The 16,648-nt window shown below is 43.6% G+C and overlaps 1 protein-coding gene across 2 annotated transcripts in view; it reads left to right on the forward strand.

Annotated features, from left to right (window-relative positions):
- The window catches only part of ATAD2B (ATPase family AAA domain containing 2B), a 101,339-nt gene that overhangs the window by 21,905 nt on the left and 62,786 nt on the right, over positions 1-16,648 (forward strand). For both annotated transcript variants that reach the window (XM_084826504.1, XM_084826505.1), the window contains exons 6-12: positions 2,247-2,355; positions 3,857-3,973; positions 6,744-6,819; positions 12,289-12,387; positions 13,413-13,524; positions 13,941-14,056; positions 16,161-16,335. In XM_084826504.1, coding sequence (XP_084682630.1) covers positions 2,247-2,355; positions 3,857-3,973; positions 6,744-6,819; positions 12,289-12,387; positions 13,413-13,524; positions 13,941-14,056; positions 16,161-16,335 — 804 coding nt within the window. The remainder of the gene's footprint in view (positions 1-2,246; positions 2,356-3,856; positions 3,974-6,743; positions 6,820-12,288; positions 12,388-13,412; positions 13,525-13,940; positions 14,057-16,160; positions 16,336-16,648) is intronic.

Here is a 16,648-nt window from a genome sequence, read left to right on the forward strand (position 1 = left end):
TGCCTGTGTTCTTAGCAGCACTTCTCTCTCTCTCTCTCTCTCTCTCTCTCTCTCTCTCTCTCTCTGGGCTGGTTCGCACTTCATGCTAAGCCACCCTGGAGAATAAACTGTCGGTTGGTTGTTTGCTTGCCCAGTCACGTTACTCACAACAGACGATTGGGTGCGCAGTGGCTTGGCATGGCTTCTTTTCCCCTCAGTTTTCCAGCCCACTCCCTGCATGTATTCCAGTGTCCTTTGGATTGCACCCTGTGTCATATCCTCATTCCTATGGTGGGAAACCTCCCCAGCTCCCCTCCTCGCTCTGATCGCTACCTCTTTTCAGAGCATTTCTTCGTTTGCTCCTTCTTATTTTCTGGTGCTTTGAAAGAATACAAATGGGATCGTAATTTTTAAAATTATCCTCCGCAGTCTTTCACAAGAGCGCAGATTCACCTGTTTGCTATGTGTAGTCTCACCTTGTCAATTTCCTTATATGTTACCACTGTCAAGGGACAGCCCAAGTGCAGTAGGTAATATACTAGAAAATTGGCAAGGCGAGACTGCACATAGGCTAATCTGCTCACGCTTGTGAAGGACAGGGGAAAAAAATACCCAACGGGAGGGAAGGACAGGGGAAAAAATACTTACTACCCAAGTGCAGTAGGTAATATACTAGAAAATCGGCAAGGCGAGACTGCACATAGGCTAATCTGTGCACGCTTGTGAAGGACAGGGGAAAAAATAATACTAAGAGAAAGTATGAACCTATTTGCACAGTTCAGAAGCATCAAAAAAGAAAAAAAATTAAGAGAAGTAATTGCTGCAAAAAGGAGCACTGAAGTCATTCTCTTGCTATTATGGCTTGAATTGACGTTTGTCAGTGTCCTCCCTACTTTCAACACTTCCCCAAGTCACAATGAAGTCAACAAATGGGAGTTTTTGAAGCTCCCCCCCCAATCATGGCTTCTTTTCAGAGCAATTACTGCTGGGGTTACTGCACTTCAGCGAATTTGCACAAATCTCCCCGACAGTTAAAACCTCCGAAAACTCTTAGGCAGCTGAAGGGCACAGAGCAGATGGGGCCCCATTGGGGCAGCTAACCGGGTGTAATTATTGTTGGTGTGAGCAGTAAATGGAGGGGAGAGTTGCGCAATTTTAAAGGCTTGGAGCAGGGGGCTGAGGGCACTGATGGGATGAGGGAGAATGGCGGTGGCAGCTAACAGTGGAAGGAAGCCAAAAGTGGAGGATGAAATAGATCAGTATATTAACAATATGGGGATATGGCTCTGTTGGGCTAAACATGGGATAAATTTGCGCAAATCTCATGGCAAGGCAGTAAAATGGAGCACCTTCTTTCAACTCCCCTGCCCCAAAAGATGCCCCCCAAAAGGTGGCGAATGAAGTAAATGCTCCGAAAAGGGGCAGCGATCAGAGCAGGGAGGGGACAGACATCACTGGCGAGGGAGGCTGGGCCTGGCACTGGCAGGATTGTGAAGAGTGGCATGGACTTTTTTGCTGCTCTTGCCAGGCAACTCTGTAGTTGCTTGAGACAAACTATGGTGCTGGGTTTGGATGTCACAACAAGCCACCTCAAGAACAAGCTACCCTCAACAACCCTACTACAAGCCATGGGTTCTTGAGCTGGGTTTGGACGATCATCAGAGGAGAAGAAGCCACCGTGGCGTCTTTTCCCTGGCCTGCATATGCTTCTTGTGCACCTGCAATTTCCCTAATTATCCATGCTGCTTTGTGGGTTGTCACGTCCTCCAAACCCGGCAAGGTGCATGGAAGGGATGGCTTCCAAACTATGTTGTAACACAACAAGCCATGGGTTGCAGGGTGGTTTGAAAGCCATCCCTGCTACGCACCTTTCTAGGTTCCGATGGCACAAGAACTCGTGCTGTAATCTGGGAAATGGTGTGCGTCCAGGCAGCATGTATGGGGCGGAGAAAAGAAGCCACAGTCACTTCTTTTTGCTGCTGATTATCCGAACCTGGCCAGGGTGGCTTGTGCATGATTAGCAATCTACACTGAATCATCTGCGCTGGGTTCGCACGTCACAGTTAGCAACTCTGAAACTAACAAGGCTCACAACCCATTGTAGCTTATCATGTCATGTGAACCCAGTCTCTCTCTCTCTCTCTCTCTCTCTCTCTCTCTCTCTCTCTCAACCATTCACCTCTGAATAATTGGGATCTATACAGTTAAACATGGTGTGCATTTTGCTATTTACAGTTCAGGTTACTTTGAAATTACCTTTATTCTAGGAAAACATGGATATGTATTCACGTGTGAAGAGAAGGAGGAAATCATTGAGGAGAAATAGCTATGGAATCCAGAACCACCATGAAGTTTCCACAGAAGGAGAAGAAGAAGGTATTGATGGCAGAAGTTAGCTAGCTATATTGATAGATATTGTTGAAAATGATTGTGTAAAGAAGCCAGTATATGGCTACAAGGTTATATGATCATACAGTTGCTGATATCCCCAAACATGATCAGTTATATCTCATGGACCAAAATACCCTCTGCTGCATAAATATTCAAATAATTTACTAAATCTATCCTTGGGTTGTCTCCGTTGATTTTAAATTCTTTTCCTTATCTACATGAAATTGCTGGAGGTTTGGGCTTAAGGTATCATTAATATGTGGATGACACACAGTTCTACCTATCTTTTCCACCATCTAATTCCAGGGAGGCAGTTGAATCCAGGGGAAGCATTGGGATGGATGAGGGCCAAGAAGCCATCTCAAAAAGTTGAAAATGCTGTGGGTTGGGAAATCTGCTCATCTGGATGGAGGTTTAGATCTGACTCAGAATGGGGTCACACTCCTCCTAAAGAGCCTGCTGTGCAGTCTGGGAGCACACCTGGACTTGGTGCTGTCTATGGAGGTGGAGGTAGCATTGGTAGCTGGTAATGCTTTTTACCTGTTTAGGCTGATTTTGACAGTTGTGGTCCTATCTAGAGAAAACTGACTTTGTGACTGATGCATCCCTTGCTTTTGTGCAGGTTAGATTACTGTAATGTATTCTATGTGGGGCTGCCGTTGAAGATAGTTCAGAAATGGCAACTAGTACGTAATGTGGAAGTAGAATGCTTGTGGGAGCTAGGTGGTCAGATGATATTATACCTATCTGGTATCAGTAATATTAGCTGCCTATTCCTTTCTGGACCCAATTCAAGGTGTTGGTTTTGGCCTTTAAACGCATAAGTAGTTTGGGTCCATGTTATCTAAAGGATTGCATTATCTGAAGGACTGCCTACACCTCTATGATCCTTCCCATGTACTAAGGTCAATGTTAGAGGCCCTGCTCTCTGGCCTGCTGATGAGAGCCATTAGGCTGGTGGATACTAGGGGTAGGACTTCCTCAGTAGTGGCCACACAACTTTGGTACTTACTCTCCAAGGAGAGCAAGATGGCCTCATCACTGCTATTTAAAAAAAGAAAAACTTCTGGAGACACATTTATTCCACTCTGTGTTTGGGGTTGAATGTGCTGTACTTGGGGAAAAAAATCTGGTTGCTGGCGGTTTTTTAAAATCATGTTGTTTAAACATGTAAATTGTATTATTTTAATGTGTTTTGAATCTTGTAAGCTACCTTGTGAAGGCAGTGCACCTTGAAAGGCAGGTTAAAAATCTTTTAAATAAATTACATTCTGTATTGCCCATAAGGGCATTCATCCTGGGATATTGCAAAAATACCTTGACCCAGTTATACATTTTACAAAAGAAATTTGCCTTCTTGTTAATTTGCCAATTAACAGGAAGCCAAAAGATGTTACAGAAGAGTGTGTGATGAAGGAACCCAAAAGATGTTATGAAAGAGTTTGTGATGAAGTTGTATATGTTTTCATTTGCTGCGTCTTTCTAGAATCTCAAGAAGAAGATGGAGATATTGAAGCAGAAGAGGCAGAGGGAGAAGAAAATGATCGTCCATATAATCTGAGACAGAGAAAAACAGTGGAAAGATACCAAGCACCTCCTATAGGTAAGACAGAAAAGGATTAACTTAATTTTAGTAACTTGCTAAAACCACTTGACTTAATCTGATCAGACTTGATACAGCAAGATAAATGATGCCAAATTACTGGACCAACTAATTTTCAAAATGATGGATCCAGAAGTCCCTTGCTTTTCGCACTATACGTTCATAACAAGATACAATGTGATGTCACCACAGTGAAAATATAATTTTCATTTACTGCTCTGACTCCAAAGCACCATTTGTGTAATTTGAAAGATAAAAATGTTTGCTTGATAATCCAAGTAACTCTCCCCTTGCTCCATCCTGAAGCCATGAGAACCTTGGGGGAATTGACATGACTTGGTTTGGCAACATCTCATCTTGGTTAGAGTGTCCATTCCCCCCTCAACCATGAGGCTTAGTAGGTGACCTTGGGCCATTCATCTTTCAGCCTAACCTACCTCACAGAGTTGTTAGGATAAAGTGGGAGGAGAAAGAACTATGTATGCCACCCTGAGCTCCTTTGAGGAGGGGTGGAAAAAATATAATGCATGATCTCTTCTTCCCTCCTTTTTGTTTCTTGAACATCCAGCATGAAGGGAGAACATTAGTCTGTTTAAGGTATCATTTTACTTGCGTTGTATTTTTCACTGTGTGACCTGGTTTGGATGACACGACAGCCCACCATGGGTTAATTAACCCTTGGGGCGCAGCGACATGTGCCAGGGTTATGCGAGGGTTTTAGGGTTATGCGAGAGTTGTTTAACCCTCAGATAACCCCTGCCACCTGGGTTTGGACAATGTGACAAGCCACAGCAACCCCTGGCTGGGGCTTGCGTATTCATAATGGCGTCTGGAAGTCACCTCAGCTCCTCACAGGTAAATTAACCCGTAATAGGCTGTTATGTTGTGTGAACTGACCCTTTGACTTGTTTAGTGAAAGAAGGATTATGTACAATTTTGACTGTGGCTCTAATAGAACAATTCTGCAACCTTTAGGCATGGTGAGATTAGGAGCAGGTCTTAGGTTTGTGTGCCTCATCTTCTTTCTGTCCTCCCATTGTGTGAAGAGCTAGGAGATCATAGAATCATAGAATAGTAGGGTTGGAAGGGACCTATAAGACCATCGAGTCCAACCCACCTTCTCAATGCAGGAATCTAAGTCCAAGCATTCCCAGATTTAGGTCCCAGTGAGAAAAACGCTTGTAGCAGATTTGGGAAAGAACCTGCTTTTTCTAGTCAGGGGGTGCTGCCCAGCACTGGGCTTTGAATGCCTCCCAGTGTTTTCTCTTCCTACATGCAGAATGGCAGCTCACTCTCCATATTTGAGTGTGCATCCTGCATTGTCCCATACACCCTAGTGGCTTAACATAGATTTAAATGTGGGATATTATCTGAGCCCGCAATATGAAATCTGCTTTCTTGTGGCTTTTACCTTTTATTTACCCTTTACGTTCATCAGTAGTGTTCTAAAGCTAGATTATTTTACTATGCAAAATATTTTGAGTGCAATCTAGTGGCCATCATACATACTGGCTGCGTTTGGACTTCACCTTAAGCCATGGTGGCTTAATAAGTTACTCATATAGCTTATTTTTTAAATAATCTATGATGCCCCACCACACAAGCAGGCTAATAAGCTACTGTGAGTAGTTTATTAAGCTATTGTGTGTAATCTGAACCATCCCCTGTCTCCTGTCCCCCTGTCTCTGTCCCGCCAGTGGCGTTGTTTCACCCATTGACAAAGGAGCAAAAATTCCAGGTGACTCACAAAGGAGTGAAAATCCTGGGTGCACCAAAAGGGCCTCCCCTAGTGAGGAGGAACCTGATGCACCATCAAAACCCTTCATGATCACCCACCAAGGAGTAAAATCCTGTGTGCACCAAAAAGGGAGTGATGGCTATAAAACCTAAGGGGTTTGGAGGATCAGGACCAAACTTCACACGCAGCCTTTCCTAGTCGAGAGGCACCTGATCCACCATCAAATCCCTGTGCAATTACCCAAGAGGAATGAAAATCCTGAGTGCACCAAGGTTTTATAGCTGTGGTGGCTATAAAACCTTGATGGTTTGCAGGATCAGGACCAAACCTCACACAGAGCTGTAGCACTCTTTTGCTCATTTGCTGAAGTGCTAAAGCAGAATTGCACATTTCTCCCCATTGACATTACGGGCATAGAAGCTTTAACGTGTTCCTAATACTGCAATTGTGAAAATTCGCAAAAGTGCAAAGGATTTTTTTTTTTTAAAGAGGAACAGAGGCAACTGTGGAATGGGCGAAATGCCCACTTTTTGCCCCCCATCCCAGCAAACCCTCAGGGAGTTTCCATTACACAGAGAACTCTCATGAAAAGCAGAATGACAGCAGCAAACTGAATTGCTCTTGCCACATGACTTTGTAGGTGAGCAAAATAACCTACAGTGCCCGACAGATGACATGATAACCCATAGTGGGTTAAATATCCCCTACTGCAGACCGTGGGTTATGGGTTATTTTAGCCATTGTGGATTAAAAGAATTCCTGACAGACGTTAAGCCATTGTCTCTTATTTAACCCATTGTGGGTTATTGTGTAGTCTGAACCCAGTCACTTAGGTCTTGTAGAAATCAGGAGATTCGAGGAAACAGGTTTGGAGGGAAGAAGAGGATGCTGCAGCATATCTTCTTTGCATAAATCTCTGACTAGTGAGCTGTACCAGGATACCTAACAGTAAGGGTGTAGAAGTTTGTGTAAATCTGTAAGAAAATTCGACTGCACAGCTTTCTGTTTTACCAATTGGTTTGTCTTATCCAGTGCCAGCTCACCAGAAGAAAAGGGAAAATGCATTATTTGACATTCATAGGTCTCCTGCAAGAAGAAGCCATATAAGGTAAATGATACTGCTGGAATATTTCCCATTCATATTTTGTTAGTATGTTGACTTTTAGAAATAGTTTTTTGGAGAAAGTGCTAAGATAAGTGAATGTATAAAGGAAAAAGATAGGTGCACTTTTACTCTATTAACTGCAATTCAGGTGGGTCACAGTGTTATTGTATGGCGGTTTTGCTCAGTCTTTTATATTTTTTTTGCTTTTTTCCTACAACTCTTTGAACACTGTATTTTTCTCGCACATACATAATTTTTAGATTGGTAATTGATCTCTTTGAAAAACAGGCCTGGTTCAGATATAACAATCTCAGTCTAATAAATCATGGTTTGTTAGACAGAACAAGCGTTGTGCCCATACAGTCTCTCCTCCCCATCCTTCCTCCCATCTCTCTCGCACCATAATGCAAGACTTCCAGTTTTGTTAGACCATAGTTTTCTGTAACATCCGAACTGGGAAACAGTAGCTTAATCTCTAAATAGAAGCCAGAATCATGTTTTGATTTCATATTTTGGGTGTAGCCAGATTAAACCACAGTTTGCTGGCTGTGCTGGAGGAGAGGAGGAGTATGAGAGGCTGAGGCTTGCTTCATCTTCATTTCCCAATAAACCATGGTCCGAACCAGCTCAGTTTATGAAGCAGAGCTGCTTGCTATATGCTATTTATGAAACTGGAGACATTATGTTTTGAGTGTCTTTAATGTAATTTATTGTTAACACTGGACAGTTCAGTAAATGCTTTTCAGTGAAATAGTTTCATAGAATCATAGAATAGTAGGATTGGAAGGGGCCTACAAGGCCATTGAGTCCAACCCCCTGCTCAATGCAGGAATCCAAGTCAGAGCATCCCTGACAGATGGCTGTCCAGCCTCGTCTTGAATGCCTCCAGTGTGGGAGAGCCCACTACCTCCCTAGGTAATTGGTTCCATTGTCGTATTGCTCTAACAGTCAGGACGTTTTTCCTGATGTTCAGCCGGAATCTGGCTTCCTGTAACTTGAGCCCATTCTTCCGTGTCCTGCGCTCTGGGATGATCGAGAAGGGATGCTGGCCTTCCTCTCTGTGGCAACCTTTCAAGTACTTGAAGAGTGCTATCCTATCTCCCCTCAGTCTTCTCTTCTCAAGGCTAAATATGCCCAGATCTTTCAGTCTCTCCTCGTAGGGCTTTGTTTCCAGTCCCCTGAGCATCTTTGTTGCCCTCCTCTGAACCCTCTCCAGTTTGTCTGCATCCTTCTTAAAGTGCAGTGCCCAGAACTGGACACAGTACTCCTGATGAGGCCTAACCAGTGATGAGCAGAGAGGAACTAGTACTTCCCTGGATTTGGAAGCTATGCTTCTATTAATGCAGCCCAAAATAGCATTTGCCTTTTTTGCAGCCACATCACATTGCTGGCTCATATGCAGCTTGTGATCGACAACAATTCCAAGATCTTTCTCGCTTGTAGTGTTGTTGAGCCACATATCCCCCATCTTGTAACTGTGCATTTGGTTTCTTTTTCCTAGGTGCAGAACTTGGCATTTATCTCTATTAAATGTCATTCTGTTGTTTTCTGCCCAGCACTCCAGTCTATCAAGATGACTTTGAATTTTGTTTCTGTCTTCCAAAGTATTCGCTATCCCGCCCAATTCTGTGTCATCTGCAAATCTGATCAGCATTCCCTGCACCTCCTCCTCCAAGTCATTAATAAAAATGTTGAAGAGCACTGGGCCCAGGACTGATCCCTGCGGTACCCTGCTCATTACCTCTCCCCGGTTTGAGAAGGTCCCATTGATAAGCACTCTTTAAGTCCGATTCTGTAGCCAACTGTGGATCCACCGGATCGTTGTTTCATCTAGCCTACCTTGAGCTAGTTTGCTCATCAGGATATCATGGGGCACTTTGTCGAAAGCTTTGCTGAAGTCGAGGTATATTATGTCTACAGCATTCCCACGGTCCACAAGGGAGGTTACTTGATCAAAAAATGAGATCAGGTTTGTCTGGCAAGATTTGTTCTTGACAAATCCATGTTGGCTTTGAGTAATCACGGCATTGTTTTCAAGGTGCTTCCAGATGGATTGCTTGATCATCTGCTCCAGAATTTTCCCAAGGATTGATGTCAGACTGACTGGTCTGTAGTTCCCAGGTTCCTCCTTTTTACCCTTTTTGAAGATAGGGACAACATTAGCCCTCCTCCAGTCATCTGGCAGTTCACCCGTCCTCCATGATTTCTCAAAAGAGAATAGACAGTGGTTCTGAGAGTTCTTCTGCCAGTTCCTTTATTACTCTAGGATGCAGTTCATCTGGCCCTGGAGATTTGAACTCATTCAAATTAGGTGTTCCTTGACCATATGCCTATCGACCTCCAGCTGCAATCCTGCCCCTTCAGCCTGTACTTTGCCTTTGCCAGGGGGGTCATAGACCCTCTTCTGGGAGAAGACTGAGCCAAAGTAGAAATTGAGCACCTCTGTCTTTTCTTTGTCCTCTGTTATCATTTTGCCATCCTTATTTAATAGCTGAACCACCATTCCTTTCCTCTGTCTTTTACTATGCACGTAGCTGAAGAAAGCCTTTTTGTTGCATTTAGCATCCCTTGCTAACATCAGCTCGTTCTCAGCTTTAGCCTTCCTGATGCCATCCTTGCAATTCTGTGCTACCTGCCTGCCTTTGTTGCGTGGCCTTCTTTCCACTTCCTATGTGTGTCCTTTTTTGTTTTCAGGTCATCTTTAAGCTTTTTGTGAAGCCACACTGGCTTCTTCTGTTGTCTTCCACCTTTTCTCCTTGTTGGAATTGTTTGTAATTGTGCCTCGAGAATTTCCTCTTTTAAAAGCTCCCGCCCATCTTGAACTCCTTTTCTCGTTAGAGTCGCTTGCCATGGGACCTTACTGATCATTGTTCTGAGTTTATTAAAATCAGCTTTCCTAAAATCCAGGGTATGCATTTGACTACACTCGGCTTTTGCTTCCCTTAGAACCAAGAACTGAAGTACAACATGGCCACTTTCCCCCAGAGTTCCTGTAACTGCTACTTTATCCACTAAGTCATCTCTGTTAGTTAGGATCAAGTCAAGGATAGCCGATCCTTTAGTTCCTTCCTCTACTTTCTGTAGGAGGAAGTTATCCGCCACACAAGTCAGGAATTTCCTGGAGGGGCCATGTTTTGCAGAATTTGTCTCCCAACAAATACCAGGGAAATTGAAGTCCCCCATTACTACTACATCATGCTTCCTTAAAACATTGGCTATTTGCTTTTCAAAAGTTTCATCCTCGTCTTCTCCTTGATTGGGTGGCCCATAGTAGACTGTGACCACCAGGTTCCTTTTATTCTTTGCTCTGTTTATTTTGATCCAGATGCTCTTGATGGGGCTACCAAGCTCATCCTCCTGTATTTCTGTGCAGAGATATGTATTTTTCACATACAGTGCAACCCCACCTCCCTTTCTGTTCTTCCTGTTCTTTTTGAACAAGTTATATCCTTCAATTGCTGTATTCCAGTCATGAGAGTCATCCCACCAAGTCTCAGTTACACCTATCAAGTCATAATTTCCCTCTTGTATTAAGAGTTCAAGTTTGTTCTGTTTGTTTCCCATACTCTGGGCATTAGTATATAGACATCGAAGACCATGTGCTTCATAGTCTGGCTTTCTTCCTACATGTGTCTGAAGACTATTATTGGGCGCCATTAGAGCTGTTCTCTCCATTGCGGTGCATGAGCGTTCGTCCATTGTTACCCCCAACTTTACATCTCCCTTCCCTGTAGGATTCAGTTTAAAGCCCTCCTGATGAAGTTCTTCATGCTGTGGCCAAACACATTCTTCCCAGCCTTTGTGAGGTGCAACCTGTCCCTTGCCAACGGCCCATCTTCCAGGAGGTATAGCCTGTGGTCCCAGAATCCAAATCTCTCTCGTCGGCACCACCTTCGTAGCCAGTCATTCACCTGGAGTATTTTTCTTTCCCTTTCGAGCCCTCTTCTGACTACTGGAAGGATGGATGAGAAAACTATCTGGGCCCCAAAGTTCTTGAGTTTCCTTCCCAAAGCTTCGAAGTCTGACATGATTTCTTCGTAGCTCCGCTTGGCGGTATCATTTGTTCCCACATGGATGAGAAGAAAGGGATACCTGTCAGTGGGCTTTATGAGTGCAGGCAACCTTTCAGTCACGTCTCTAATCCGTCCTCCCGGGAGACAACATACCTGATGAGTTCACGGATCTTCGTGACATACTTGGGTCTTGATCCCACGCAGCAAGGAGTCTCCCACTACTACTATTCTTCTCTTCTTGTTGTAGGCCTGGGTTTCATCGCCTCTGCTTGACTGACCTTCATCCTCTTGCTCACTCTCATGTAGGTTCCCCTGTGATTCTTCCTCTGCAGGCTGTCCTCCAGTCTCATCCGCAAGTACCTGGAATCTGTTCCACAGCTTCCACTGGTGCAGAGTGGCGTCTAGTTCTTCTCCTCCTAACTGTCACCCTTTTCCAAGGAGTATCCTCTACTCCATTTTTCCTCACCTCAGCATTTCCCACTTCTGCCTCATCTTGCTGTTGCTCTTCAAGCTTCTGGTCTTCACTTTGATGCTGTAGTTCCCCCATTCTGTCCAAGAACTCTTCGTGTTCTCTTATTCCCCGGAGGGTCGACAGTCGCCACTCCAGTCCACTTACTTTTTCTTCCAGCAGCGTGATCAACTTGCTCTTGTTGCAGGTGTAGGCTATGTTGTTCTCAGGCACGAAAACAAACATTGCACACACCTTGCAGGGCACCACCACTGGAGAGTCTTGTCCTTCCATAGCCTCTATTCCGTTTTTGTGTCTAGCTTTCTGATTGTTCTAGACTAGCCTGTGCCTGCTCCTCTGCTCAGTAGAGATTAAAAGCAGAGTCCCACTGGTTTGGAAGTGTGTGTTACAAGACAAATAAATGAAAAAAAAAAGTTTGTTAAAAAAGAAAAAAAAAGTTAGGGGCCTCCCCCTTGACCTCCCCTGCCGAACTCCCCTGGCCAACTCCTGTTTGCTCCCCCTGTCCACTCGCTCTGGTCGCTCGCTCTCTGGGAGCTTGCTTGCTTCTGTAGTCCCTGGACCAGCTGGAGCAGCTTGCTCTGCTCAGCTGGGAGGCAGGAAACAGACTGAAGCTTCCTGCCCACACAGCTGCTGGGAGTACTCAGTTGGAGGCACACACACTCAGTTGGAGCCACTGAGCCACACACCCCCAATTCAGTTGGAGCTCTCAGAAGCACCTGGTGAGCTCACAGCCACTCAGAAGGATAAAGGGTAGCCCCCTGGGCTTCCTGCAGCCCACTTACCTCTTAGCCTCTGTCTCCTTTGTTTCTTCTACCACTGCAACTCCGCTGGCCAACTCCTGTTTGCTCCCCCGTTCGCTTGCTCTCTGGCGGCTTTCTTGCTTCTGTAGTCCCTGGACCAGCTGGAGCAGCTTGCTCTGCTCTGCTCAGCTGGGAGGCGGGAAACAGACTGAAGCTTCCTGCCCACACAGCTGTTTCATTGCTTCCATAGGAGAAAGAAGCATGCCATTCATAGTAGTGATACAACCTCTTCGGATGAAGAACGCTTTGAAAGAAGAAAATCTAAGAGCATGGCAAGAGCAAGAAACCGGTAATTTTCTTTTGTTATTCAGCTTGATTCAAAATGCTTGGCCTGGTGAATTTTGCCAGATATGTGAAAATGCCTTCCTCTAACTAAAAATTTTGGGATGGAACCTTGGGCCTTATTCATGCTAGTCATTTCAGTCTGTGCTATGGGATTATCCCATAGAATTTAAGAGATTTTCATTCTGCGTACTATGGGCTGGATCCAGACTTGCCCCTCAGCATATGGAAGGGCACCATGATCCAGTGGAGGCTGTCTGCTGGAGGAAGGGGGTGGAGTATTGATTTTTGTTGATTCCTCCTTCTCCAGCAGTCCCCACTGCTACCTCCCCCATTGTTCTGGAGGGTTGCCCAGCCCTCTGAAACAGCATTTCAGGGGGCAAGCGAAAGAAGGAATTGACAAATACCTGCCCCACCCAGTTTCTCCAGTGTGAGTGGAATTCTATTGAATGCAACTCAGTCGAGGTTTATGTAGGGGCTGTTCACACGACATGACAACCCACTGTGGGTTATTTAACCTGTGGTGAGGCTGTGGTGTGTGTGGGGCTCATGCGACCACCATTTTGAATATGAATCCCCCACTAGGTGTTATTGTGTCATGCAAGCCCAGGGAGCGTGGATTATGCGAGGATCATTTAATGCTTGCATAACCAATGCTTGCTGGGTTCGCACTACTCAACCCCCAAATGGGGGTTTCATATACAACCTGGCACCCATGGGCACTGCAGTTCATTGTTGGTTAAATAACCCACGACAGCCTGCAGCATGTCATCCGAACCTGGCGAATGTCCGGTGGTGTTCAGACTCATGTTTCTTTTAGTGCATTTGCCTTTAGTTTTTTATGCATAACCTGTTGCTGACCTTTCACTTACATTTTTTCCCATGGTGACAGTTCCCACTGTTATGGTGGGACAAATTGAAACATGTGAAAAAACAAATGTTTATCCCTTCTGCATATATGTAAGTTCATCAGATCGTAACCTTGCTCAGCGTGAAACTGAATCTTATGTGTTTGGCTTTTGTGTCAAACAGATGTCTGCCTATGAACTTCAGAGCAGAAGACTTGGCCAGTGGAATCCTGCGTGAACGAGTGAAAGTTGGTGCAAGCTTGGCTGATGTAGATCCAATGATTCTTGACAAATCGGTGTGCTCCATCTCTTTGTCTCTATAACTACACATCTACGCTAAAAGAAAATAATCACCATCTCTAATCTGAAGCTTTGTAGCATCGAAATTGAAATAAATATGCAATAGATTTGAGTCAGCTAGTTAGATCAGCACTTGCAACTTGCGTTTCATACACTAGGAGTTGACCGTATTGAATAACATTTACGTTAGTAGTTTTGAGGTATGTCAGTGGCTCATCTAAATAAAATAGGCATATTATAAATTAAGGTACACTTCCAAATGTTAAAAAGAAATGTTATTATGTTAACATTTAACATTCGTAACAAAAGAAATGTTAAATGTTAATAAACCTAGTTTTGAGTGCATTCTCTAAATGTATGCTGATTATACATGAAACCAATAGTGAAAAGTTATTTTTTATCCCTCTGTTAGGTGCGCTTTGATAGCATAGGTGGATTGAGCAATCACATTCACGCACTTAAGGAAATGGTTATATTTCCACTTCTTTACCCTGAAATATTTGAAAAATTCAAAATTCAGCCACCAAGGTAGGTAGATTTTTTCATCGTACATAATGTATATCTGACAATATAGGGTTGTATTGCAATGTGTCTATGAGCAGAAAGAACACTGCTAGTAGAATGGATCCCCCCCGCCCAATGTCCCCAAATCTACTCTGGAGGGTTGGGGAATCCTCAAGAGCAGAGGAGGATGCAGCAGGGAGGAGAGGAGGGGGAACTCCTGTTGTGTGAATGGAAGCCCACTTTGGTGATATTGGATTGAACCCATATTGCTGTGATACTCTGCATGTAGAGAAGGGATTTGGCAACTAGTTTCTCTGTAATGTTGTACAATTCAGATTAAATTGATGGATACCAATCTCTACAATTAAAAAAACCTATGCAATAACAATTCAGAGAACTATGCAACTTTATTTGCTCAGCATTTTTATTTATTTATTACATTTATATCCCGCCTTTTTTCCTCTTTAAGGAACTCAAGGCGGTGTACATAATCCTCCTCCTCTCCATTTTAGCCTCACAACAACAACCCTGTGAGGTAGGTTGGGCTGAGAGTCTGTGACTGACCCGAAGTCACCCAGTGAGCTTCCATGGCTGAGTGGGGACTAGAACCCGGATCGCCCGACTCCTAGTCCAACACTCTAGCCACTATTTTGGAAAGTTTGTCTGTGTACGCATTTCAAAAGTAGTTTGAGGAATATGGGACTTACGCTTAAAGAAAAGAAGTTAAAGTCCTACTGGGTATGCCAAAGCTCTTCAACATACTTAAGGCATCTTACTGGATTGTTGTTAGGACCTATGTAGCTTGTGACAGTCTGCAGAACTGAAACGAGCCTGCTTTGCTCACTTGTGTACATCAGTCAGTTTGTGAAGGGTAAGGCAGATGAGTTTTTAGATATGATTTAAAAGTATTTTGGATTGTGTTTGACCTGTGAAAGAAACTATTGAATTTTTAAAGACTGATGGAAGGATGCCAGTAGAAATGAGAACACTGTCATTCAGAGCCTTACTCTGAACCTACACCAAGTAGATTAAAAAATACTAAATGTTTTGTCACATGACCAATTTGTATATTTGGAGGTAGCTGAGGCACAGAGCTTTTCTAACAGAAGGAAAAGAGATTCAATTTCATCCATAGAATCACCATTCCTTTCTCTGTCCCTTCCCCCATTTTAGCACAACTAATTTTGGGTAGATTTCCTAAGAAAGGGAGAACTTGAGAGCTTCATATTTGAATTGTAGTTAAGCTGGTATAATTTTACTTCACTGCAAACAGTATTCAGAAAACCATCGCTAATCATCATAGATTAAAATATTACAATTATTCCCTTTACTTCAAATCATCTTAGAAAAATACAGTTCCTCCATTTGAACACAAAACAAATGCGAGTCTTTCAGTTCTAGATAATATGTCAGATGTCTGGTCAACTGGTTGTTGCATATGTTCCTTTTATTTAAAATTTAAAAAGAGAGAAGAAGAATGAGTCTGAAAATCAGCAGCAGAAGCATGAGTTAGTGGCTTCTGGTTTGTTATTTTTCGATGTTTAAATTGTCAAACATCCAAAATAATATATTATGATACATCCAGAATGTTCTGATATTCTGAGTCCAGTGGGATCTCCTAATGTTTCCTTTACTTCAGTGCACGTGCTGCTTAGTGTAATTATACTGTTGAATGGTTTTTCTTGTGTTTTTATATGTACTTTTCACTTGTTAGGGCTGAGGGGCTTTCTTCCAGGCTTGGTTTGGGAACTAAGGGGAAGCCTCTCCCCTTGGTGTCGCTTCTTGCTGGAGGCTCTGTCTGTCAACCAGGAGGAGGCGCTGCAATTTTTCTCTTTACTCCAAATCATTTTAGAAAAACATGATACCTCCATTTGAACAGAAAACAAATGCAAGTCTTTCAATTCTTGCTAATATGTCAGTTGCTGGGTCAGTCAGTTGTTGCACATGTTACTTCTCCCGTTTTTGTTTCAGTTTGTTTTTAATTTGTAGTAACAAGCATTTTCTTGGGCATCCTGGAAAAATTGCTGGGCACTTCATTGTAATTCATGCCATGTGGGTAATAAATATTGCCTTGATCATACAAGAAATAAAGAAATAGTGATTACTATGTTTGTCCATTTGTCTTCAGGGGCTGTTTGTTTTATGGTCCTCCTGGAACAGGTAAAACCTTGGTCGCTAGAGCTCTGGCCAATGAATGCACCCAAGGGGAGAGAAAAGTTGCTTTTTTTATGAGGAAAGGAGCAGACTGTCTCAGCAAGTGGGTTGGTGAATCAGAACGACAGCTTCGACTCCTCTTTGATCAAGTTAGTATGCAGTGTTATATATTTGCTAAATTCAGACAAAACAAGGTGGGGGTGCTTCTCATGAACACTCTCAGTGATGGGAAAAGCACATCTCTGTAATTTGGGAAGGCAATGGCTGGGTTCATATGTCACGATGACCCACCCTGGCGAATAAGCCATGTACTATGGGCTGTCCACAGGACAACCCATATTGAGCCTGACAGATGATCGGGCTTACAGTGGACTGTTCTCCCTCTCCTTCTCTCTTAGTCCTCCAGCCGGCTCCAGCACATATCCTAGGGAACTTGGTGGCAGAAACTGTCTTGCTTGCTGC

The sequence above is a fragment of the Heloderma suspectum genome, chromosome 1, assembly GCF_057233095.1.
Source record: "Heloderma suspectum isolate Gila_16-S chromosome 1, 16-S_ref, whole genome shotgun sequence".
NCBI lineage: Eukaryota > Metazoa > Chordata > Lepidosauria > Squamata > Helodermatidae > Heloderma > Heloderma suspectum.